Raw genomic sequence first — 27,109 nt, 5'->3', positions numbered from 1 at the left:
TTCCGAGTTGTTATTTGCTTGCTTCCGAGCGGACATCAGCGCTGACCCGGGTGTATTTTGGATTAAAAACCTGGCCCATTGTTTGTTTGAGCAATGCAATACTAAAAATCCTGTAAATCATCTCGCCTGCCACTGAGGTCCAAGCCCCATAAACAATGGAGAGAGAGTCATTATTACGATTACTCCAATGCCAACACAAATTTCCCAATTGCCCTGTAATATTGATAACCAATGAATTACAAAGTGCTCTACAGTGAGGGCTGTAATTCTTTTTGGGTGGGGATGATTAAGAGTACGTCATTACTTGAGACCTACATACATTTGTCAACATCAGAGAACAACATTTCACATCGCCAGACAAAAGAAATTAGAGTTCTGTGCCATTGGCTTAGGAGTTTGATCTGTGTAGTGGCTTTGTTTAATCCTACTGCAACTACAAGAGATGAAAAAGAATGGCAGAGTTACGGCTCAGAGACGAAAATCAACACCTTGGCGTGACACTTCACTAAACAGAATCAGAGATCCATATTTGACATCGCCAGACAGAACAGATTAGAGCACTCCCACCTCCGCTAAAAAGGGTGGTCTGTGGAGTGGCTTTGTTTAATCTTATTGCAAACCGCAAAGAACTGAGAAAGATTGCAGAACCACAGCACAGAGGCAGAAACAACACTGTGACACTTCACTAAACAGAAGTGTGTGTGTGTGTGTGTGTGTGTGTGTGTGTGTGTGTGTGTGTGTGTGTGTGTGTGTGTGTGTGTGTGTGTGTGTGTGTGTGTGTGTGTGTGTGTGTGTGTGTGTGTGCATGCTTTAGCAGTAGGGAGAAGACAGGACAAATTGATGGGGTGGAGGCCCACTTCATTTCCAGCTGGTGATTTCTTTTGTTTGGTTGCAGGCAGTGCGGGCTTTAAGCATGCTCTGCTGGGCCTCCCTCAGCTGCCTGGCATCCAGGTGATGGATGACCATGAGATACCTGTAGTTACACACCCTCCAGTTCGCATTGTTCTTGGCAAAGCGGCCACTGTCTCTCACTGACACTCCGGCCTCTCGTGCCAGGATGCCTACGTACGTGTCCTCCATGGGCACGGGCGGCACGTCCTTCGCCTCGTCTACCAGCTTCCACACCACGTCATGGGAGAGGACATAGCCGATCCCACTGGCGTACGGGGGGTACTCCTGCTCCCTGAAGTCCTCTTTAGAGACATACCATTTACTGCGTTGGTCCCTGATGACATGCCTTCTTCCCAGGTGAAACACAGAGCCGACATAAAGCCCAGTCCGGACCTTGTTAAACTCTGCCAAGTAGCGGGGGAGGTGATACGTGTTCACGAAACAGTCGTCGTCTGTTTTCAGAACAAACCGAGATCCGCAGTTGTCCGCCGCCCACCACAGGCCGTGCATGACCTTCAGCGTGAGGTTGCGGTAGCAGTCCACGTAGTTTCCCAGCAGTATGTCCCCGTAGTCCTGCTGCTCCTGAGCTATGTGTGGAAAGAGGCCTAACTCCAGGGGCTGCCCAATGAGGAAAACCACTTGCCAGGGGTAGTCTGTGTCCTCCCGCTTCTGGGCCCATGTGCTGCGGATAGCGTCCCTCTGTTCTGAGTGCCAGGGGGCTGACGTGACCAGAATCACCACCAGCAGATCCCTGGGGCAGTCGGGCGGCTTCTGATCGGCCCTCTGAAGCTGCTCAAAGCTGATGCCCCTTCCCTTGTGCCGCGACCGTAGCCGATCCTCCGGATGTGTGGCTGGATTACCCCTGGAATCCCAATGCTTAAAGACAACTGACCCCTCTTGCGTGATGGAGGCAAGCAGCTTCAGAATGACCAAGGAAGTTAAAGCGCTGGCACAGACAAGTCCGCAGAATTGCCAGGACAGGGATGGTAATTTCATGGTGGAGTGGCATTGGATGACACATTGGAGTCCATCAGAGTTCCAGAGTCCAAAAAATTGCCCTGACGGTTTATAATTGAGGTGCTTTTCTCATTCATGATATTAACAATCTTCCTGAGACCATTATAAAAATCCAGATATCCAATTAGGCCTCTCCAAACAGCTCCACATATGTCCCCCGCAGCTTAATCTCTGAGCAAACCGCCCCCCCTCTGTAACAAAAGGGAATGATGGAGGTTTATTGATAAAGAGCCTGCCGCTCTTTTTGGTGAGTGTTACTATTGTACACAGAGCAAATGAGAGTAAACAGAAGCTGCTGCTTAACAGCTTGCGGAGCTATTGTGACTGCTTCTCCAAACACTCTGCGGCGAGACTTGGTAAAAGCGATGCATGCATAAAAATCAAAGCTGAAGCCAAGAGGCATCAGGAGGGGCGACTAAAGTTTGGAGAGAATAGCTGTAGCAACTTTCTGGTCCCTCTGTGATTTAACGCAATTTTTCTGATAATGGCTTTGGCATCGGCAGGAAAGCGTTTGGGGATTTTGAATTCTTAGGCATTATCCTGTTTGAATTCAAAGGCCCTGGACACATTGCACATAACTAAAGAGCAGGTGCTTTTCAAAGCCACGCAATAATACCAAGAACCTTTCAGTTCTTCCAAATGCCGATATAAATGACCTTGGGGCAATGGGGAGCCACGCTCATTTGCAGCGCATGATCGTACTCAACACAGACCTTCTGGAAGCATGACTGACAGCTTATTTGCTCTCATTGCTTCGGAGACACAACCCTGTTGTTTTCGGAATATTCGGCCTGAATTAATTTGACGCTTTATCACTGAGAATGATGCAACCTTTATGAGTAGGGCGCGTGTGGGATAGGCTACAGACTCAGGAGTGGAAGGGAGTATCAGAGATTTAAAAATGGCTCGTGGTAGGACATAATAAATCACAGGGCCATCAGGGAGACTATGTCATCAGTATTCTGTGGGGATCACCACAGCATTTCCATTGTGTTTTTTTAGGTCACAGCTATTTTTCAAAATGGACTCTCTACTGTCTTAAGATCATTTAGGAAAATATATAAGGGATGACAACATTTCATGCATAATACCTGACTGTAACAAAATACTTTATAAACCTCACTGGTAAGCATGAGAGGTAGCTTAACAAAGACAGCTTCACCAGTATTCTACACACAAAGTCATGCAGTTTGCATAAGGACTCAGTAATACAAAGCAAATGTAAATGTAAATAAGACATCTGAAAAAGTACTGTTAAAGCTGCATAATATACTTTGGCAAGAGGTGGTGATGCACAATAAACTAAACAGACATAAGCAGAGGCAAGTGGGAATTTGGGGGATGAAAACTTGAAAACAAGAAATTATTGGTATTGGGGGAGGATATGAGAGCATATTTGTCCATACAGCGACAACATTAGAATATGCTCGCAATAAAAAAAACATGGAGGAATTCTTACCTGGGCATGTAACTAAAGCTCAAACATGACTGAATCCGTGACAGTCTCACCTCAGGCCAACGCAAACTTGTAGCCATTATGAAAAAGTAAACACTGAGTCTCTCCATGAGTGGATCCTTACTGGCCTCGGCACCTCCCCAAGTGTTAACCAATAGAAAGTATTTTTTTAGTTTGTTTGTTTTTTTAAAAGGGCCAGTGTATAATAAATTCAGGTGTTGCTGGTCATATAACTATGTGTTAATGTATTATCAGCAATCTGAGTTGTAACCCTATCCAGTCCATAATACATTATCATGAAAGATGTCTTTAAAACAATGAGGTATGGTTCTCGTTTATATTTCAAACACTAGAAAATGTTAGATTCATGTTACAAATAGTTTTCCTTTCACTGGGGTAATTTTTCCAATGTTATAACTGCCTCATTGACTTTAATGTGACACACTGCACCAGACTATCTTTAATGTTATCAGGGAAGCAATGACCTTTGGTTTGTGGGTTGAAAATTCACTAACAGTACTGACGAAGCATTGCACATAAAACCTCTCCTCACTGGAGGCACCTCATAAGCTATTTTTCTTCCCCTTCATTCACCTTATAATAGATCAACTTCATATACTTTACAAGAGAGTGGACTATATAGTGTATGGGCAACAAATTATGCATACAATGCAATTCTAACAGGAGTGAATGTCAGCTTTTAGAGTTTGTATATGTGAATCTTTTATTGCCTTTGTGGACATTTCATAACCATTCCACCGTGAGATAAAAAAGCAATTAAACATCAAAACAGCATTTCGATGAAATCTTCCTGCGCACGTTCTTAATTTGGCCGCTCACACACTTCCTATAAATCATGCAGCAAGTTGAAGTGAATAATAATGCCACTTTGATTTATTTATTAATTGCGCCAGGGCTTGGTGAGTTAAATGGCATGAGTGTTTACTTCTCCACAGCAAGTAAAAGTGAGTCACAAAGTCCATGAAATGCATATTCACATTCTTATTAATAATGCATTTACTTAGTAGATGGAAAACATGCCAGACCGAAATTACATTTGTTTCTCTAACTAAATAAGTACACATACATGCATAGCAAAAGCAAGAAAACCATAATTGCCTGAGGTATAAGTTGAGCTATTTTGAGGCTGTTTGTTTATTTTGAAAGCTTCAACACAGAGGCACACTATGACCTGACTCAGCCCTTGCTCAATCCTCCTAACCTTTGCTTGAGTACAACCAGGGGGAAACAGAGGGACGGATGCTGCTGTGTTTTTTTTATCCTGACATGCTCCACGTATCTGGGGAAAGCTTTTGGGCAGCTGGAGGACGGGATGCCTTCGGATAATGAGCTCCAAACTCACCCAGCCAGCAGGTATCCTGTGGAGAACAGCTCCCCAACAACTTGCTTTTCCGATTGGGTCAGGCCTCATGGAGGGACTTTGGGTTTCCCCAATTAGATGGGAATAACACAGCTCAAGGAGGTCGATGGGCATGCTAGGTGATCTGGTGCATGGCCTTTCTATGTTTTATTTATTTATTTTTAAATGTAGTTTACATAGTGGTGAGTGCTTTAGAAGACTTCATAGTTATATTCTATGACATAGACTATAGACCACATAGTGCTACAAATATAGTGCTGTTTTTCACAAGCAGACGCTACAGATTGTCAGGGGAATAACAGTGACCAGCATTATAAATGTACTCCAGTCAAAAAGGCTGAATGTAAACACACAGCTACATCAAGCATTATTTTAATATTAACACATGTTTAAGTGCTGTGCTTGATAATTGATTCTTGTAAAGAAATAGGTAACAACAAAAGACAAGATGGATTGAATAGAGGGAGATAATAACCCTGAATTTGCAGAGCATTAAGACATACCTTTCCCCTATTCAAGGGTTCACCCTCTAAGGATAATGGCACATTTTGACATAATTTCTGTTTTTTTTTTTCTTGTTTTGTTTTCAAAGGAATATATTTTTTAAAGGTACAGATATTGACAGAAACTGATTTATATTGTTGAGTTGGAAAGCTACGAACAATGAACCTCACAAGGAAAACTCATTCACAAACCACTGATATTCCAAATTCTACTATACAGAGACAAAAAGATCAAAGTGTATTATTTTATATGGAAACTTCCTCCTAGCAACAATCCCAGAGAGCTCTGACATCCTAAGATACACCACACACTTGAACATACCCCCATCTGCAAATAATAAGCTTGCACCTAGAACAGAGAGAAGCAAAGCGATACCCTGAGAATGCAGACTACAGAATGAGCCACTGCCACGTGAGTGACATTTTGGGCTGTCACTGAGGATAAGGTGTTCAATCTCAGCATGTGCCTTCTTCTTCCCCTCAGACTCCTTGAAGTTCCTCAGTTCTTGTGGAATCACAGTGGGGACATTATATTCAATTACATTCTGCATGCCTGCAAATCTCCCTGAAAATGTCAAAAAATAAATAAAGGGCATCTTCCACCTCCATGACACCCTTGAAGAAAGAGATTTGGAGGCAGGGGCTACTCTGAAAGTAATATTGTGGCTTACGCACACTTCAACCTTTAGGTCACAGGAGAGCTTCCTCCCATTGGCTTGCATAAGAGAGACCTTGTGTGTATAAACACTTCAGAAATGAGGTACTGGCTTATATACATCATACAATTTGCAAACCAGTTGTTCCCGTTCCCGTTCCCATGCCATCAACAAAGCCTACCTGGCAGTTAAACGTGCAATTGGAAAGCAGGAAGCGGTAGCCTACAGGCCATAAAATAAAACTGAAAGCGCACTCGTAACGCAAAAGAGTTTAAATATTATTCGAGCAAACATTTAAGCTTGACAAAATGTTTTACACCGTTCGTTACGAAAAAGTACCCAGTAATATGTTAGAGGAAACTGAACGTGGTGAACGAGACGATGACGAAGAGGGGGGCGAGGCATTAGTCTACCTGCGTCCGTAAGTAAAACTAAAATAAATCACCTGTAGACTTTGTAGTGGGAGTATGAAAGCGGGCAAAGGAAAAAGCATTTTATTCGACCGCTCCGATGACATTACATTTGAGAATTAACGACCTCTAAATTTCTAAACCTTGAGGAGTTATATTATCATGAACACTGGACGGGAGAGATAAACTAAAAGCTCTTCCTAGGTTAGTTACAATACATCGGCCAAAACACATAGCAACTTTATTGTGGTTTAGGTTAGTTTGCCTTTGCAATACACTTCTGCTACGAACTGTACGAATACGAATGCATTTAAGAAAAGGAACGCCATTAATATGAGCAGATGAAAAATCCTTACCACTGCTGTGACAATGTTGATATGGCATTATCTTGATTGGCATACCTGTCTCAGTTGCCAACAAAACTATACAGCATTAGCACTTTAGACATATTTTTTGCCTTTTACATTGTGCATTAAGTAATCACCCAATGCTAGTGTCTGTGTTTCATATAATTATTAATTTGGTAGCATAGAGTGTGAAGAACAAATAAGGGATTTGCATTCTCATTTTTAGGTAGTTGTGGTTCAGCAGTAAAGCATGGGCTAAACCACTATACCAAGTGGATTAGAAATCCCCTCAATCACATGGTTTGCTGCGCCATGTAACAAGCTGTTTGTGTCACAGTCAGTCTCTAGTTTCTCAAATAAAACCTCTTGATTTTCCTAAACAAAAGACTGTATGTTCCCAATTAACATATAGTATATACAATAGTATATACATGTAGCTTTACTTAAACAATAACTGTACAATATATCTAAATTATATGCAGTGGTATAAACATATTTAATAGTTAGTTAACTTTGCTAAATGTGATGTACTATCCATGTGCCAGGGTTAGATCCTGTATTAAAGGAGAACTTTTTTTTAACCTGGACCCTATTTCCCCATCTTTTTTGGGTCGAAATTGTTACTAGGGTCGAGTCTATTGGTCCAGTGTTGAGTTATATTTAGCTATACCCAGCAACCGCCAAATGGCTATGCAATGTAATCTTATGGGTATCCAAAATATGACTGTTTCTACAGAACTTTTCTTTCCATGTTGTGGGACACTTATAATATCGAAATTGTTACTAGGGTCGAGTCTATTGGTCCAGTGTTGAGTTATATTTAGCTATACCCAGCAACCGCCAAATGGCTATGCAATGTAATCTTATGGGTATCCAAAATATGACTGTTTCTACAGAACTTTTCTTTCCATGTTGTGGGACACTTATAATAACATTATGAACATTACTTTGCCGCTAACCCAACCTATACTGGGCCGATTTAGAATGTTTTTGTCCCTCGTAAAAAATAGGGCCTAGGTTAAAAAATACAGGAATTCTCCTTTAAGGGCTTTTTGTGCTCTCTCTGTGACTCTTCAAAGTGCTCCTGGGAGTTTACCTTGATACATGAATTATTATTCCAAGTAGGAGCATGGAGCCTTTGAGAGTGGTGCTGAGTGTAACCTGTTTAACCATCAGTGTTAATGGAGTTTCACTAAGCATCAAGTTCAGATGCACTGCACTTCTTTTCTGGCGCCAATACCTGAAGAAAATCCTGTCAGACAAAGAGGTAAAGATTTGATCAAAGACAAGAGCCATCTGTTGAAGAATGCCAGAATTTAGTCATCTTAACAGACAGAGTGTGAACTGCTCAAAGCGCTGCCTTTGTCTTTGAAATCATGCTCACTTGTGAACTATGTCCCTCTGAACTTCGTCTGAACTCTCTTGCTGCCTCTTGTCCTTCTTTTTCATCCTCTATTCTCGTCATGTCGCAGGCCGTCTGCCCGCCAGAGGAGAAGTTGTTTGGGAAGGAGTGAGATGTGGCTACGCATAACAGTGGCACTGGTCCTCCTTGCCATTGCGCTGGGCTTTGTGTTCTGCGAGTGGTCTGGCTGCGGTGCGGAGCAGGAGAGCGGGGACAGCCAGATGGCGCACGCTGACAATGGCAGCGAAGGACATGGGCACCATCACCACACAGAAGATGAGGATGATGATGAGGATGATGACCGTGACCATGAAGAACATGGTGACAACCACAACCACAACCACACTCACTCCGATTCTCTCTTCCACCATGCTGCCATCATCACCGGCTCGAGTACAACCCATTTCCCTCATTATATCATTGAGTTCCTAAAAGCTGAGATGGCAGTACAGAGAAAATTGATTATATCTTAGGGGAACTATCTCAAGTAGAACTGACAGGACAAAAATCCTGTTTTTTTTTTGGACAGCTACTTGTTCCAGGGCCGGGAGAAAACTTCTCCAAGATGGAGGGAACGTGGTTGATGCAGGAATTGCGGCCCTCCTTTGTCTGGGAGTAGTCCATCCCCATACAGCCGGCATAGGTCAGTATGACATCTATTCCCTTCTGGTAAGCGCTGTGCTCTCCAAGCGGAATGTTGGTGATGAATTTAATTCCTTTCTCCCACTTTAAAAAAAAAATATCCTCCTGGGCTCTGCTCAACAGAGATGTATTTCCGATGTCACCCAGGCTAAGCATTTTGTCCTACACATTTCGGTCTCTGAATATAGGTCAGCATTCTTTTCCTATGTAATGCAATGCACTTATGAGCTTAATGGATTCAAATTTCATATGTCAGCTCCATCACCCCCAAGTGAATGGAAGCATTGAGCCATTTGGGAGAATTCCATCTCCTAAGTGGTGAGACAACTCTAATGAGGGTCAAACTGAAACCAATTTTTGACAAACTAATTTGGCCGTTTGAATCTTAGTAATGCAAGACTAAATGTATTTGGTAAAAAATGTCTACACCCTACTTTACTTTACATAAATATTTGAAAAGATTAAGCAGGTAAATGCTGCCTTAATGGCTATTGGCTATTAGAATCATAATTGCCTTGCACAAGGTTACTAATAGGCCCTAAAGGGCATTGTTATGCATCATGATTATAGATTATTGCATGAAAATAATTAAAATGGATGGTTTTAAAAGATGGATCTTAATAATTACAAGGTTGATATACTTCAGAGTAAGTAGAGGACTGTGACTGGAACAATAACTGCACCTCAATAATTCCCTCAATGGTAATTTCTTCTCTTTTAAGGTGGAACCTTTTCAGCTATTTTTTATAACCACACAACTGGATCTCTGAAGGCAATTCAACCCTCAATCCCAAGGAACAATTTAAACACTTACGGTATTCCTGCCATTCTGCCAGGAATCAAACGTTTACATGCCCAGTATGGAAATCTGGAGTGGGCGAAGCTGTTTGAGGATGCCATAAGACTGGCCAAGGATGGATTCCAGATTGACCATATTCTCACCTCGGCTCTACTGAGTAACGAGAGAATGATTGTCCAATCACAGCTGTGCACTCTGTTCTGTGATGAGAATGGCCGCGTGAAATCTGCGGGCTCAAATGTCACCAACCCAAATCTATCAGAGCTCCTGCGCAGTGTCAGCCTAAATGACTCTCATTTCCCAGAAATACTGGCCATGAAATTGGCTGAGGACATCTCCCCGGCAGAGAGGCCAGATTTTGTCCGTGACATTCGGCGCGTCAGAGGAGAAATCAATGACCCTCTTATCGCAGAGGAAGAAAAATACACCCTCCTCTCGGGCTCTCTTCCATTCTCAGGGTCTGTCCTATCAGATGCATTAGTGAAAGCCACCGAGCAGATCCACTCCCTGCACAATCGCACAGATCTTAACAGCTCTGCCCCTTCTCTCCTCAGTCTTTTAGAGTTTGCTAAGGAAATATATAACACTGCCCTGGCAGAGGAGAATGGGAGCCTGGTGGAGAGGCTAGCCATGAATGTAGCCAGTTCTCAGATTGGGGTGCTGCACAGCCAAGGTCACTTTCTGGTCATGTCAGCGTCACTCAACAGCTCCTGGGGGTCTGGACGCTACTTGCCGTCCACCGGCGTCGTTCTGAGTGATTTTGTTTCAAACATTAGCGCAGGTGTTCCGCTCTTGAACTTCCCTTTGGTAGCAAAGATTAAAAACATGGTTGACGACGATGATGATGATGACGATGAGCATTCAGACGAGGATGTACAGGTCATTGCTGTGACTGGGGGACTTTCTGCTCTGTTGAATGCTGCTCAGATCTTAACAAACAGGTTGGATTACAGCATGTCTGCTCAGGAAGCCGTGCAGAGCCCTCTCTTCCATTTTGCCCAGGGAAGTGCTGGGTCTGTGACTGTGTGTGTGTCCTCCGTGTCTAATGGCACAGACGGCTTCACTCTGCCTTGGGAGGAGGGTGACCAGCGACAGCCGACACATAGATGCACTGATGACTCCGAAGCCATGCTGCTGCAGCTGCATGCAGGACACGTGGGAGTGTACGGGGCCCCAGCGCTAAAATCACACACTGATGGATTTTGAAGGCAAACATAATCAATGTAAATAATCATCAGACTCAAGCGCACACACACACACACACACACACACACACACACACACACACACACACACACACACACACACACACACACACACACACACACACACACACACACACACACACACACACACACACACACACACACACACACACACCACAATACAACTAATGTCAATAATAATCAGCTTCATCAGCCCCAGCCTTTACCCAAATGGAACACTGACCTGTGCACTTTCATAGGTACAAATCTCTAGTCACATAATATGAACATCATGACATCATGAAGTTATAAATGCACTGATTTCCTTAGATGTTTTGAACGTGTATTGTCTTTAAATGTGTTATTTGTAATAGCATTTGAAATGAGAGGGTGTGAAAGCTGTTACCATTTCTTGATTTTTGTGTGCGTCTAGATGTGTGGCGAAGTGTTAAATACTTCCCATCCTCTTAACATTGGCTACTTTGCTGATATGGATGAATGTTTCTGACATGCACCGATTCTCTCCACAAGCTCTGTTGCTGAATAACTGGTCTGCTGCCTATAGTTTGTGTTTTTTCTTCAGGACAATACTTTCCTCCTTTTGATTAAGCTAGGTCTTGTATCTCATGGGAACATATTTCTTTGCTTCTCTTCCGCCCCCACAGAGAGAAGTGTCTCTTTGGCCTTCGCTTGGCCTTGGCCTTCAATTTTATGGTCTGTTTTGAGTCTCTGTATCATCTGTGCTGTTCAGCAGTCCATTTCACTCCACCTTTTCACACTCATTTCTCATTTTCAAAGTTTATATTCCATGAATATAAAATCCTCTTATTCTGTTGCACAGACCCGTTTGAAAGAAATCATTTTGAGACATTTTGAGACATTCCATGGGATGCAGCCAAATCATGATTTTTTTTGGTTCAATGAGTTAAAAAGCATTTGACATCAATCTAAAGGCATTTATAGTGTCAATGAAGACTGAGAATACTGAATGGCATATACTTGATATACATAATATAATATTTTTTGATGTGGTTCTATTTCAGTTTCTGTAGTCTTGGAGTTTTTAAAGGATGTGGATACCTATATTACAACTTTACTGACTCTTTTTTTACACTATTTTTTACACTCTAGATATTTTACACTCTGTACTATATTATTATATCCTTACACTGGGTCTGTAGTATAGGGGCAGATTTTATTGTTGTAATGTAAATAGCAGTCTTCCAAAGCGAAACATCATCAAAGGAGTTTTTGCTTCTTCTTCTGCTTTCAGAGAGCTGTGTCTGGTCTGTTGTCACACATGTTCCCAAAGCACACACTTGAGCTCGTGGTCAGGTAAGCCATCTGAGACGCCATGTTATCCTCCCACAGTTGCACTGCTGCGAGTACCCACAATCCCCTGCTGCTCCCACCAGCACCACAGCAGCAGTTCCCCGCATGGACCAGTGCCTGATGAATATTCACACCCGTCTTCCAATTAGAGCCATTTTGCACGTCTCCTCCCCCTTTGAAAGACGCTGGCCGAGCCTGTGCCAGCCTCGCCACCCGCTGGGGTGCCCGGGCCTGGATGGCTGCCACTGCCAGGAGAAACAGGGCAGGTGCCAGGAGAGGCATGAGCTGCTCCAGGAAGAACAGAAGGGCACCGAAACAAAGCAAAGCGGCCACCGAAAGCAACACATACTAACAGCTAATAATAACATGCTCTGCTAATTACTTCAGCAGAAATGAGGAATTTATTGATGTGGTGTTTTGGGGGGGGGGGGGGGGGGGGGATTTGTTTGTCTTCCCTTTGATGTAAACATCTGAAAGTGTTATCTTGATATATGATATATGATATATGATATGTAAGAGTTTCTATCGAATATCTTGGCTTGGTCCTCAGACAGGTTGCTACAAGAGGAGGAGTTGTGATTACATAAGCTTATGTCAGGAGCCAGGAAGCGTCCAGAATAATTGCTTTATCAAGTGTCTTACATATTGGTGTATGTGTCTGTGTGTTTGTTTGTGTACATGTGTATGTGCTTGTCTGTGAGTGTGTACACTTATGTATATGTGTGTACACTTTTGCATGTGAGTGGATGTTTCCCTTTGTTGCCATGAGTGCTACATGCGCTGTGCCTGCTTATGATTGCGGATCAAAGGGAGTGATCCTCGGCACTCGTCCCCGAGTGGATGCGACACGAAATGCATGCGTGGACGGGATAATACGCCTCAACGGCAAAACTAAATCCCATTCTTCCACCGCAACGCAGCACGACTCCAGCCATTTCTCCGCCACTCAGAAACCACTCAAGGGTCCTCGTCCATGTAGGCCAGCCCCGACGACAATGCTCTCAGCGAGAACAGACCAGCATGTGGTCCCTGTCTGGGCCATTGAATGTGCATGCTGCAGTAACACACGCTGGCAATACAAAAAAAAATGGTGGTAAGAGAACATCTAATCAAAGCAACGAGAGATAGTGTCTTCTAAAAGTGCTTTATAGAGGGTTTATGTTAAGTATTATGTTGAGTTGGTATGAATGCAAAAAAAAATGTGATTATAGATTATAGAAAAATAATCATAGGGTTGGACCTGGGATTTAGATTTATAATGTAGTATGCTTGACTACTGATCACTCCATCCATGGTGTTAAATTTAAACATAATTTCAATGTAGCACCATTTTATTCATGTCCACTTCCACATACTCAGAAATACATTCACTGTTTGAGTTAGATTACTCCCCTCAACCCATAAAGTCAATGATGTCACCTATTCCAAAGCCAGCCAGCCAGCCAGCAACCCCAACCCCCCCCCCCCCCCCCACAGCAAGGATTCCAAAGTGGCAAAACAGAAGGTTCAGCAAAATTCAGTTTGGCTTGAATTTCCCCTTTAATATCTCTGCAGTGGAGGCTTCACCGCTGTCCACACATCAGTGGATGTGAAGAATGGCCGGTGTCACAATGTCAGGGTTAGTTAGCTCGCACATTAACACCACCAGTGTCAGTGTCCCGTGTCTTTGCACTGGGAATGGATGGGCCAGGGCTTCTGCAAAAGAGGAGCAGAACCTAGAAATAGCCCTGGATGCATCCCTGGTGTTCTGGAGACCCTGCACTGCAGAATCTGTTATAAGCTACTATCCCACCAGCTAGTGAAATTGCATGATGGAATAGGGTTCTTTAGTGAGGTGTTTTGATAGTCCACTGGGGCTGATGTGCTGTGTGATGAGTGATGTGATGAGCTGTGTGATGCCACATTGCATGCAGTGAAAGACTCTGTGGGAGTAATGTTTTCCCCACCCATTTTCCACCTGCACTATATGAAAAAGGGAAAACTAAGTGCTGGAAGGCAGGAGACCAGAGATGTACACTTAGTGAGGAACATCACTGAGTGAGATGGAAGATTTCAGGGGAAAGAACGATTGCCAGTTATTTTTTTTACATAAAAAATAAAATGTTTATTTTTTTTGTTTTTTACTGGTTGCTTTTACCTAAAACTTCTCTCCTGATATGACTATTGGCAAATCCATCTCAAAGTACGAGGTCATCATCTGAGGTTTCCATGACTCCAGCGCTTGGCAACTACTTCCCACTACTTCCCCCCTGCCCAGCCTATGAACAATCAACAATTATTCAAAAGGCAATACAATGCAATCCAAAATACAGTCAGACATTCCACAGAAAAACAGCTATACAGTTACACATGTGTGACGCTTATTCATATCTATACTTGTATTTATAAAAATGTACAATATCACATAGTTGTGTCTCAGTGCAAAAGATACATTTTAAAAATGAAAAAGAAAGAAATATATATTAAAAAGAAGCCGTGCTCCTACATTTTATAGTGAGTCTTTCTGTTATCCTTACTTGGAAAAAAAACAACATTTGGTCTGTAAATCGAATGAATCAATAAATAAATTACATGACACACTTTACAATCACCATCCAGTAGCAGCAGTGAATCAGGCTTGTTTGACTTTAGAAAGTACAGTGTCCACAAACGACAGTACAGCGTTGCACCGCACGGCCACAAACTCAGAGCAAGACCAACAATAATGAGCATAAGTAGAACGGTATTGACAATTCAGGTGACGAGAAACAAAACTCTAAGTGAACGTGTATATGCATGGGATGGGTGTTTTTGTGTCTTTGTTCATTTCACTTTTTTTTGCCCATATATTTACAATGTATTTCAAGTTATCTGGCTTGTTTCCAATAAGGAGTTGTTGTTGTTCGTTGTTGTTGTTGTTGTTGTTGTTGTTTTTGTCCCTGTTGTTGGTGTTGTCTTTGTTTTTACATTTCTGTTCCCAATACAATTGAAGGCAAATGGTCCAGTGGCTATGGCATGGGTGGCAGTGAGCTGGCCTATCAGCTGGTGCATATGCTGTTGATTGAGATGATGGCCGGATCCACCAGGCCCATCTCCTCGTGCTCGTTGACGCACAGCTGGTAGCCACAGCCCCGGCGGCGCTTCATGGGCGTGACCTTGGCGTCGGGTTTGGCGCGGGGTGGCAGCAGGAAGCCCACGCTGCCGGCGATGAGCATGTGCCAGATGCTGTGGATGTAGAAGTAGTTCTCCTCCGTCTCCACGAAGGCATAGAGCGCCACCGCCGACGTGGCGATCATGGTGCCTGGGAACAGGAAGAACACCCAGCGCTTCCAGGTGGGCGGGTAGCAACGGCGGCGGCGAATGGTGCGGACCGTCTGAAAGAAGCACACACAAATGAACATCAAAGTCACACAAATCATGCATGACAATGGACACATGCATGCACACGTATATGGATATGGACAGGGACGTAACTATAGGGGGGGCAGCAGGTGTGGTCGCACCTGGGCCCTCGGGTATTGGGGGCCCGTAGTCGTGGGCCATAGACATATTTACGCCAATCTAAATAGCCTGAAGGCGGAATATGTGCGCGGGGGGGGGGAGGCGTGGCGGCGGCGGTTAGTGATCCACCCTGACAACTTGACAGTTTCAAGTGTTACAGGCAGAATATGTGCACAGGGGGAGGGGGCGTGGCGTCGGTTACAAACATGAAAAAAGGGGGTACAGGACTGTAAAATGTTTGCGAACCACTGCCTTACGCCACTGACTAGGGCCAGTCATAATAGCCTGTACCTGGGCCCGTTGTAACTACGTTACGCCATTGGACAGGGACAAACAAGCATAATGTAAGGAAATGAACACATGAACAACAAATATGAGAGATGCACAAATGAACAAATACATATGGAAATATTGTGAAACATGGACACACAAACACACACAGAGACACTTGTTCTTTTATAAAATATCTGTGCAGTGCAAAGACAGACGTGCAGCAGATAGTGATGCCTCCTCTTTTAGTTTTTTTCTTTCGTCCAAATAAACACTTCTCCCTGAGGCGATCCCTGATATTTACAGTATGAGCACTGTCAGTGTGTTTGTTTGAATCTTTCTCCCTGCCAACTGTTAAAATCCTCACACTGCATGCATGTCAGACTATTTGGTCTCTTTTCCTGTGTGACATTTTCTTCTGTACTCACCTTTGCTTTGAAGTATAAATGTTAAAAAACAATGCACCGTGTGTACTGATATTGATACAGTTAACAAATGCATGTGCACATTCTATCTTCAAGCAATGCTTTTATTATTTTTATGAATATATTTTCAGAAACTGTGTAACTGCAAAACATTAAATATATGTACATATAAATATATGTACAGATTAGTGCTGTCAGTTTAACGCGTTATTAACGGCGTTAACGCAAACCCATTTTAACGCCGTTCATTTTTTTATCGCGAGATTAACGCGAATTTTTTTTAATTATTATTATTATTTTTTTTTTAGATTAACGTTCTTTTTGGCCTCGCAAACAGTGTAGTATGCTAACGTTACGGTTTGAGTGAATGGTGAGCGCGATACGGCGAAATGGATGATAAAAAGCTTCTGAATGGAACGTTTACTTTTAAAAGTTGTGTTGTGCAAAAGAAGCAAGCTTCACTGTTGTCCGAAAATGTCACCAGGCAGCTGGCTGAAAGCAAATAAGTAGTAGGCTTACCTTTTATTGGTAACCTAACTGTTACGGTTCATTGTTTCTGAAATAGGAGGCCTGACTGCTAATATTAAGCCATCATTTAACTGCACTATAGGCTGAGTCCTTGTTTACCTGAAATGTGCACTTTATAATTTTATTTTGTACCGCCCTGTTTGGCAATGTTGGTTTTCAATAAAATAAAACATTTGCATAAAGCAAGCCAATCCACTTTTCCATGTTGATAAGGGCATTAAAATAAAAATAAAATGATGGAAAAAATTAATAAACGAAGGGACATTTAGAATAGATAAAAATTTGCGATTAATTGAGTTAACTATGACATAAATGCGATTAATCGCGATTAAATATTTTAATCGTTTGACAGCACTAGTACAGATACATACACATATAAATATACATAAAATGGCCATTTTTATGGGTTTCATTAATATCCCATTTTATTTCCATTTGAACTAGGGCACACATGTGTGCATTCACTGTACCTAAACTGTGCATATCATCCATTTATTTCAGCTATCTTGGCCTCCTTTATTGAGTGCTTCCACCCACTGCTACTCTCATTCCCTGAGAACTCCCTGTCTCCCAGAGAACTCTCTCTCTCTCATCTGTAAAAATGTCCTCCCCTATTCTCGACACCCAGCTGCTGCAGCATCCCTTTGCTGCAACATGGACATGGGTACCGCATTCCTTTCTTCATTTCCCTGTGCATTCTGACAATTCAATTACCCCTGGCCCGTGGCTGATTCACGGCATGTGTGCATAAGTGGAGACTATTTGGTTTTGAGTTACTATCGCATGAAGAGGTATGATCGCACAGCCACTGGGGAAACAAAGTGACAGTTGATGTTCAAGCATTGTGAAGCTATGCTAATGCATTTGGATAATGTGATTGGTGTCATTCAGGACCGCTTGCCACATGATGAGCAATAAGTGGGAGCTCAGGCCATGGTTACAGCAAATTGACCCTTGCTGTCAAGGCAACCAAGACTTTTTCTTTAGAATTTACTCTTTTAAATGACAATTCATAAGGCCTAGACAGGATATATATTTATATTCTGTGAGAGCCATGGCACTATATTGTATATAATGGCACTACAGTATATCATATATATATAGTGTATATGTATATATATATATAAGTAAATATATAATAACATCTACTAAAAAATAAGTACATGGTGTTGGGGGAGAGCACTTGAAAAAGGTGTGCAATTTACTGCAGTGCAGTACTTTTATTCACATTGCTTGTCAGCTCTCAAGTACCCTTTGCTTCAGGCCTACCACGCAGTGAATTTATCCCGGGCTTTTGTCCCCCTTCTGTCCTTGGTGGCAAATCATTCACTCTTGACAAAAAAATCTCGGCTCCATTCTGTTAGCGTCATCCTTCAAAGGCGCAGCCATCTGAAGCAAGACAAACATGCCCAGCTGGGTCCAGCCTCGTGAACTCAAAAGTTTAAGTTTCTTAAACATTTTCCGTGGCTGGGCCTTACAATATGCCCTTGCCATTGTTAAGACTTCACAAGTACAGTATGTGTGGTGCTACTTAAAATGTGGCAGTGCTCTTTCAACTGAGCCATTTTGTCTTCATCCTTCATCTTATTCATTGAAGGAAAGACTAAAAGAGTCTACCAACAAACGTTAAGGCACGTGTTTGGTGAGGAGTACTCTCTCATTTAAGAATATAAGGGTTTGGTGGTTCTTGAGTTAAATTACTGTCTATGGAGAAAGGATGGCCACCCACAGAACAGCTGAATAAAAACCGAAAGCACGGTGAAGGTTGCCTTTACTTTCAACGTTATCATGAAGGAAAATGCCGTGGCAATGAGAGGAAAGGGTTGGGTAACAAGAGTCTGAACTGTGAGTCTGCAACACTAACCCCACGATCCACCAAAACAGATAGAATGCTAATGAACATGTGGCATACTTCCTCATTCTGGGAACTTTTCAGTGATACAGAGGGAAACTAGCTCATCAGCACGGCAGAGAAAGTTTTATGGTGTCCTGAGAAGACCGAGTGAGCCAGGTTATTGAGTGGCTGACGTCTGAATCGATATGTCCTCCACGACTTGCCAAAACTTCTGTCCTTTCCACTGAAGTCTAGCCACATCTTTGCATTCGCAATTCCTTATAACAATCAAACAACATATCTTACAAAGCCATACATTAGCTGTGTATGATGTAAGTTCATGTAGATGTGTTACTTTTTTGTTTAGGGATAGAGATGGGCACGTTGACAACCCACATCCACTGCAATCATTGAGGTGTGGAATCATTCCACTGGATTCAAATTGAGCCATAGGTGTAGCTGACGAGTGCCGCTCCAAATGATGTAGAAAGTGATTGGATCCGCTCGTGGCTCTCGTGAGCGCTGAGCTCGCTGCAGCCGGAGGCTAAAATTGGGACGGTCAGTAAATCAAACTGAGCGAAGCCAATAGGGAGATCAGTCAAAAGGCAATCCAAGTTTCTCCTCAGTTTTCCACAACTTCATCCAAATAACTTCTTAGAAAATGGATCCAAATTCAGCTTTTTGTCTAGCCCCCCTGCCAGCAGCAGCCATATTGCAAGAACATGAGAGCACTTTTTGAGAACACTTATTTCTTCATGATTTTCTAAATCATACCCCACAGCCCAACGAATAGTAGATCTTCACTAGACTTTTGAGACTGTAATGGATTGATTTTGTCACAGAATAATTTAAGGACTAGTGCAAGTTAGATGTATTCACATCAAATTCACTTGTCATCTTTTCAAATGTACTTAGTGCAAAGAATTCAAACTTGCTTGTCTTTGGGAAATCAAACATGAGTAGAGATTATAATGGCTTAGATATTTAGGAATTGTATTATTTAAAGGATTTAAATTCAGATGAATGGATAATCTGGTCAGGAGGGAAAGATATGTATGTAAAAAAAGGTAATGAATAACAGCATAGTAATGAGTTGTTTAGTTTTACACATAGTGGGGTTAAAGCACCAAATTAATTGTAAATAAATAGTTCAGTAAAATTCAATGTTCACATGTAAATAAATCCATATTGACTCTGATTTGTCAGAACTCTGAACACCTATCTTCCTCTGCTGACCGGAGCTTTTTCTCTGAATGCTTGAGGCCATTTTATTCTTTAATGGCTTTCTGCCGTGGGTGGCTCATTTCAGAGCAGGGGCCCTGTCTCTTCTTCGCCTGACTGGTCTAATTGCAGGCAGTCTGCATACACTCACGTTGAACCTTACATAGAGAAAATGACAAGCTGATATTACGGTAGCCTCGACAGAAAACGTCTGGCAGTGACATTGTGCAGATGCACTGTATTACAAGGGCAAGATAAATAGAATTTGTATTTCTTAATGAAAGAGAAATATAATCTCAGACGTCTGTTTTGGGGATGGGGGGAGACATCTGGGTTCCCTCATAACCAAAGTGAATCTGAAAATCTGAAAGGGGCTACCGTCATTGAAAGATCCGTAACCAGATGAAATAAATCACTTACAGTACTTCAGATGATAATGATGGCGTAATATTGTCTATCTATCAATTACCCTCGTCATCCTTGCTGGGAAATCCCAATTTGTAGTTTTTTTGGAAACCAGACCAGAGGCTCCACCAGACCAAGTCAATTCATGGTTCCCTTTCCTGATACCATCACATCTGTAACTCCACTTGTTTGACTGTGATGCAGCTGATTTGACTGATACAACTACTCAGTTATATTAGATACGGAGCACTACTGCTGTTGCCTATTGATTCATTACAGATACAGTATACTGCTCACATTATAATCAAAGCCAGCATGGTTAAACAGACTATGGTCAGGTGAAAACAGTTTATATAGCTATAGTAGTCGAAGGTTTTATGCAGTGGAGAACGATCTTTCACCTTTTCTTTTTGTTGGAGGGCTGATTTAAGTGCTTAGAAATTACACAGTTAAGTCTCCTGTTTGTTAGTTACATTTTCTTTTGTGCATCTTTTGTGTGTGCACAGGAAACTACGGAGTGTTTGGTGTGGTTTCTATATGGGCCATGCCTTCCATTAAATCAAGGCCTAGTTAGGACTTCTAAATTTGCGCATGCACAACCTAAATACACAGGTACTGACCTTGACCGCAGACCTCAACATTGTGTTTCTGGTAGCCTGCATGTTTTCAAAGCTTTTTACATCCAGTGTCCATCTTTAGCTTTTTTTCAAACAAACCCACACAAATCCCATGAGGCGATTGCTTGAAGACTATGCACCATGCAGAGCATTCACACAAGGCTGGCTTTTTTCTTCATAGCGTCTCCACGACACAAACTGCTGACATTCTGCACTCTGGTTATCTACAGCCCCAACACCACTCGCCTCGCCCTCCTGCTCAGGAGAGAGGGACCAGCAAAGCCAGTCCCCTGCCTAATGTTCACAGCCCTGCGTCAGAGGCTTTCTCTGGGATTCAGCCCTCCGAACGCTATTATTTTTTATCTTCTCACTTCAGAAAATGCATAATGGCTGAGAGAGAGGAGTTGGCGAAAGAACAAGCTGACGGGTAATGGAACCACAGGGCATGACTAATACCTACAGGATAAAAAGAACTTTTAACGCCCTCCGATGCTAATGTGCAATAGCCAAGATAAAAAGGCATTGCATTGTCATGTGCTTGTGTGTGTTGATGGGGCAGGAGTGCGGCGGACGAGCGAAACTCGGCGGCATAAATCGTCGCTAATAAAGTGCTGTTATAGTGTTGACGCAGCAGGGTCAAATAAGGGCTAAAATCTGCCACAAAAGAGAAAGAAAATGCTTCTCAGTATTTCTAAGAGGATCGGAGTTCAAAGTTATTTTTAGTGGTCTTTTCTGATTCCCTCTTTGCTGGGAGTGTTTCGTACAAACAGGATTAGAGCGGAGCCAAAGGGCTTAATGTAAAGAAATAGGAAATTGCTCAGACTCTTGAAATTTGCACCGTGAGAGCAAGGGCCATTGAGAATGAAAAGCGGGAAACGGCATTGTGAGAGGTTTCTGCCTGGGGGGAGAAAGGGAGGAAGTAAATAGGGGCCCTCTTGTTCTGCACTCATCGAGGTGCCGCTAACAGAGCAGTGACCTTGTGAGGATAGTGTGGCTGAGAGCTGAGAGAGACAGAGAGACAGACAGAGAGAGAGAGAGAGTGAGGTGGATATATTAAGAGCCGAATGGGGAGCGCTTACCCAGGCGATGGCCATGATCCCAAGGGCGAACAGACTGGGCCCCAGCAGATTCCACAGGCCGTGCCGGTCCAACTGCAGAGCCATGGAAAGAGACATGGCCCCCAGCAAGTACAGCACCTGGTGGCACAGACAGCAGGCTGTAGGTTAGAAAAGGGACGCAGGGAAGCTGGGGGGGGGGGGGGGGGGGCACGTCCAATTAAGGGCAGGTTGTGGAGGTCGGCAGTGAGTGAGTGGGAAGACAGGCAAGCAGGCAGGCAGGCAGGGGCTGGTGGACTCTGAAGTCTGGAGTTAGACAGGGTGACTGAAGCTGTCTTTCTAACACACACACTCAGTCCCCCACTGATCTGACATGTGTGATTTGATTAGCAGCTGTATTCTGCAACGCTCAGCGAAAAACAGTTGCCCTGGAGGAAAGCAGCTGTCTATCTCTCTCTCTCTCTCTCTCTCTCTCTCTCTCCCTTTCTCTTTCTCCCTCTCCTTCTCTCTCTTTCTTTCCTTCTCTTTCTTTCCTTCTCTCACTCAATCTCTCTCTCTCTCACTCACTCACTCACTCACTCTCTTCCTCTCGCTTAGGCTGTTTTTTCAGACTGGTGAGCAGCCATTAATTGAACTGAGAGAGAGAGAGAGAGAGAATGCACCTGAGATTCTCTATTTGTGTTGACTGCGGTAGACAGCAAAATGTCAACAACCGTAAAGAAGACCATGACAGATTGCTGACTCCTATTCCTATTCCTATCAAAAAGAACACATTCATGAAGATTTTAAATATGACACACTAGTTATTAAATGGGTACCTCTCCCATTGAACGTCACCCGTCGAATGCTACCTCATCTCATCTTATAAAATATGTCAGTGGCAAGGGTAAAGTTTACGGACCCATTAGCCATTGGCAAATAAAAAACACTAAACCACAGGACCCATTTCCCACTGACCAATGCACCTCTATTTCACAATTGAATGGACGACCAAAGCACCAGGCAGATTGGTGGGTGTAATGGAGGAAGAGCTGCACCTGCTTGATAATGGACTTGAGGCGGGCCATGGCGATGACTGTGACCCACACCGACATGAGGGAGCCCAGGAAGTCACAGAACTGCAGCACGTCGTACTCCATGATGCAGAACACGACAATACCTGGCTGGTCACAGGCATGGTAAAACTGTGAAAGAGAGAGAACAGGAGAGAGATGAAGAGAATGAGAGTGAACAAGAGGGAGAGACACAGAGAGGGAAAGAGGTGGGGATGGAGGGATGGTGGGATGGAGAGCGGTTGGAGGGAGGAAGCAAGAGAGGAAGAAAGAGAGGTAGAGAAAAATGATCAGCAGGATAATAACACCACAATCATACACATTAGAACTGAGAGCATGACAGGGAGAGAAAGAAAAGTAGTCTTAGTGTGTAGTGTTTAGTAGTCTTGCAGGGCTGGACACAAATATACTATAATCATGTAATCATGGCTACAGTCCCATCTATCCCCAGCGACGGTGTGAAATAGAGTAGATGGGCGCTCACAGTGGAGAAGAACATGGTGAAGATGTAGACGGAGGCCTCCAGCAGGTAGTGGCTGCGGACGGCGATGGCCACCGGGGGAACGAACATCAGGTTACTCAGGCACAGCAGCAGGGTGGAGAGGAGCTGGAAGCCGTAAGAGTACGCCTGCGTATTATCTGTGCAGCCCCAGCCGTCCCAGCCTGGGAAAGAGAGAACACATTATCTAGGTGTACACACACACACACACACACACACACACACACACACACACACACACACACACACACACACACACACACACACACACACACACACACACACAGACAAACACACATGGTAACACACATCCAAAAAACATTCCTCATCTTTCTCCTTTTGTAAATGGCATCATAAATATAGATTGAATCCAGTGTGCCTGCTGAGTAGTATACATGGCAGGGGAAATAGGCACAGTACACCCCACAGTACACCCTCAGATGGATACATTAACACACACACACACACACACACACACACACAAGTATATGCATATCTGTATCTGTAATTACCACCGCCCATGAACACCCAATCATCCCAAAAATTGATAAAAATGTTAAATAAATAAATATTCACACTTGGCGGGTGCAAAAACAGGATCCTTTTTTAGAGAGGCACTTGAGAAATGAAAGACGGCATAAGGCTTAAAAATCACAAAGGACAAAGAAAGGATGAAAAAAAAAAAAAAATGGAGACAATATAAAGCAACAAAGAGCATCTGTTGCCTAAGCGACATCATTAGAGGGATAAATGTGTGTATTCTAATGACATCGCTATCATCCACTCGCTTCTGTAGCCAGCAAAAGAAGGCGGGGCTGAGGTCTCTATAATAGAGGGGTATTTAAGAGAGCGTGATTAGCACATTTCCAGACGTTATCACGCGTCCTATAATTACAACTGCGTCTCATCTGAGATCTGATCCGTCATTCGTTGCGAGGCAAAAACTTGATTGACACACATGTAATTGAAGAATTTAACATAACGGGGACCGCTGATTGGCATGCCATCTTTCAAGTGTGACAATAACATTGTCATTATAAAATACTGGCAGCGATTAAAATCATATTAACCTGAGAACGGAGAATGGCTTTAAATATATGGTATTATACAAATGGGAGTGTTTCACTCGAGAGCTTGTCATCTGCTTTTCATTAGAAGTGTCAGCGAGAGTACTTGACATTTGTGTCATGCAGCTCACTTCACTTGGGAAACGTATGTATATACATTTCTCCATCTAACACAGAAGATACAGATATAAAGATTCGGTATGGGTACTTGTGTAATGGTAGCCAGTGGGTACAGTGCTGTGCAGTGAGTAAACTGACACCTTAAGAGACTACTAGCAACCGACGCAAGCACCAATGGGCAGGGGCGGACTGGGGGGAAAAAGTGGCCCGGGAGTTAGTGTCAGACCGGCCCACTCAATACACGGCGCGCGGCCCACTCAGTACACGGCGCGCTGCCCACTCAATAGCCTTCACGGCGCGTTGCCCATTCAATGCATCTTACGTATCGACCAGTCAGTGGCCTACTTGGAAAAATACCCATACACTTAACATTATTTTGGATGATTACAAAGAAATTACATCATATATGTTGTTTTTTTTAAATAACATTTGGATCCACCAATTTGCCTGGATGGACACATGGAATAAAATGATACTGGCTATTGTAACACTCCAAGGTAGGTATAGTTTGCTAGATGAATGGGCTTAACTCTGGGCTAGTATCAGATGGTTATACGTATAACTACAGAACCTTAAGGAATGAATATCCACACAATAAAGAAACTGGAATCAGAGGGTAGAATTAGTATGAACTATATTGTAGAAATGAACAGAATAGAACATACGATGGGGTGTGAACATCAGTGGTATCAGTAGTGTTGCATGCTGGGTGTGTGATTGTGTGTGTGTGTGTAGGGGTGTTGAAGGTGCATAAAACAATAAGTTAAGTAACAGAACCTAAACTAACTCTGCTGGCCCGGGTGCATTATAGTCACATGATAATAAAAACCAATATCAGTACACTCATGTGTTATTATGACCTCACTATCTAATCTAGATAACATATTAACATTGTTTATAATGTTAGTGTTGTGTGTAACACGGTGATTTTAGCATAACAAGCTAGCTGGTTAACTTATTTTACATAAGTTATTAGAAATTATAAGATTGCCCTCTTTACAACTACCACCATGGATAGCTTGCTCATCGATTGTAAACAAGTGACTACGGCTAACATGTTAAAATAAATCATCTCGATGATGACAACAGCGCCAGCTTGCCTATTTTACCAGATCATAATGGTCTCAATTTTGGACATTTATCTACCTAACGTTAGCTAGGCTAGTTGGTAGTGAACGTCACCTCATCTGTGAAAAGCAAGCTAACATTGGCCAATTCAACGCCACAACTTACCTTGTATCACTGTCACTGTCACGCGAAATAACAGTCGTAAATGGCCCAGAGTTTTCTTAAATGCAATTCCTCAAAACTACCAGATGCCCCACGGGCCGCTCCGTGTTAGAAGGGCTGACGGCACACGTCACTACGGTTGCGTGCCGTGGCGGGGCGTGTATGCAAATCCAGGTGCGTTTAATTTAAGAATCCTCATCCTCAATCCGCACAGCTGAGAACACTTCGGCTGTGTAAGAACCCATTTTCAGGTGTTCATTAATAAGGTGGAGATCTTTTCTTATGTTGAATTTCTGAAGTCCGTAAGAACACATTTCAGAATACACTTCAGAACATTTTCGAAAAATAGGCACCATGAGTGTGAATACAGATCGCAAGGAGGAGTATAAAAATCAGTCAGTGAATAACATTGGTATAGTTACGAGAGGAAATTATACGTGTTCTGAGTAGTATGGAAAATAATTGAGGTTGCCGGCGGTGACATGGAGAAGGCCGGTTGGTGATAGTAGTGTGCCGGTATTTTGGACCATCCCAACCTCGTCGGCCCACCGGGGATTCCCCCGGTATCCCCGATGGCCAGTCCGCCCCTGCCAATGGGTATTAGCCTCCTTGCTAGTAAGCCCACCTCCCATGCCCTATATTGTAGGTTCGAGTCCGGTGCGAGACTGTGCTCGTCTACACAACACAGTTTACATCGGTGCCGTGACCCGGAATGGGAGGAAGGTTTAGGTGGGTGAGTGTAAAGGTAGACAGAACAGAACAGTCCTCACTCCCCGACACCTACACAACACAGGTTGTATTTGGAGAGGCTATTTAAAGAGAACCATTACCTGCTTTGCACTCGCATGCTGCGTACAGGTAGTTGTTGGTGCGAAGCAGCTTGCACTGGCCATAGGTTCCACAGTCATTAATGCATGGCGTCAGGTAAGAGCGCAGGTAGACTTCCGCCGTCACGTTGCTGCACACCTCAAACCTTCAAAGACAAATGTGTGTCAATAGGGTGAGAGGGCAGTGTGAAGTAGTGAGTTATGGTTTATGTTTTTTTAGAAGGCCGTGATGCTGATTTATAGCCTAAATTAAGCCGGAGTGCATTACTGAAAGAGATGGAGACAGGAGATTGCCAGTCTTTCCTAAGACAGATAAAGAGCTTTCCTTTAAATTTGGGTCAAGCCAATCTCTGTGAGTGTAACAAAGGGGAAAAAAAGCACATGTCAGCAATTCAAACGGAAAACATCAATTTAGGGTTCATGTCACGTGAGAGTGTT

The 27,109-nt window shown here is 43.1% G+C and overlaps 3 protein-coding genes across 3 annotated transcripts in view; 1 reads left to right on the top strand and 2 right to left on the bottom strand.

The window, feature by feature from the left end:
- Positions 1-777: 777 nt before the first annotated feature.
- On the bottom strand, positions 778-3,925 carry LOC105901180 (beta-1,3-galactosyltransferase 5-like). The gene is made up of 2 exons (XM_012828580.3): positions 3,368-3,925; positions 778-2,099 (listed from the first exon to the last, which is right to left on the bottom strand). The coding sequence occupies exon 2, from the start codon at positions 1,885-1,887 to the stop codon at positions 859-861; it is 1,029 nt and encodes a 342-aa protein (XP_012684034.2). The 5' UTR covers positions 1,888-2,099; positions 3,368-3,925; the 3' UTR covers positions 778-858.
- A 2,232-nt stretch (positions 3,926-6,157) lies between these two features.
- si:ch73-337l15.2 (glutathione hydrolase 6) lies at positions 6,158-10,783 on the top strand. The gene is made up of 4 exons (XM_042708176.1): positions 6,158-6,325; positions 8,134-8,456; positions 8,593-8,706; positions 9,428-10,783. The coding sequence occupies exons 1-4, from the start codon at positions 6,213-6,215 to the stop codon at positions 10,708-10,710; spliced, it is 1,833 nt and encodes a 610-aa protein (XP_042564110.1). The 5' UTR covers positions 6,158-6,212; the 3' UTR covers positions 10,711-10,783.
- Positions 10,784-14,119: 3,336 nt separating this feature from the next.
- The window catches only part of tmem8b (transmembrane protein 8B), a 121,211-nt gene continuing 108,221 nt past the window's right edge, over positions 14,120-27,109 (bottom strand). The window contains exons 9-13 of the mRNA XM_012828502.2: positions 26,675-26,817; positions 23,413-23,591; positions 22,914-23,060; positions 21,901-22,017; positions 14,120-15,394 (exon numbers count right to left, since the gene is read on the bottom strand). Of these exons, the coding sequence (XP_012683956.2) occupies positions 15,059-15,394; positions 21,901-22,017; positions 22,914-23,060; positions 23,413-23,591; positions 26,675-26,817 (922 nt within the window). The 3' untranslated portion in view covers positions 14,120-15,058. The remainder of the gene's footprint in view (positions 15,395-21,900; positions 22,018-22,913; positions 23,061-23,412; positions 23,592-26,674; positions 26,818-27,109) is intronic.

This window comes from Clupea harengus, chromosome 7, assembly GCF_900700415.2.
Source record: "Clupea harengus chromosome 7, Ch_v2.0.2, whole genome shotgun sequence".
Lineage (NCBI taxonomy): Eukaryota > Metazoa > Chordata > Actinopteri > Clupeiformes > Clupeidae > Clupea > Clupea harengus.
This window is presented reverse-complemented; position numbering and strand designations above follow the sequence as displayed.

Bases quoted from the DNA above. Each gene is read 5' to 3' on its own strand.
- LOC105901180 (XM_012828580.3), bottom strand. From the start codon at position 1,887: ATGAAATTACCATCCCTGTCCTGGCAATTCTGCGGACTTGTCTGTGCC.
- si:ch73-337l15.2 (XM_042708176.1), top strand. From the start codon at position 6,213: ATGTTTTACACCGTTCGTTACGAAAAAGTACCCAGTAATATGTTAGAG. The intron at 6,326-8,133 runs GTAAGTAAAACT...GTCATGTCGCAG, and splicing joins GCATTAGTCTACCTGCGTCC to GCCGTCTGCCCGCCAGAGGA. The intron at 8,457-8,592 runs GTACAACCCATT...TTTTTTGGACAG, and splicing joins TGCCATCATCACCGGCTCGA to CTACTTGTTCCAGGGCCGGG.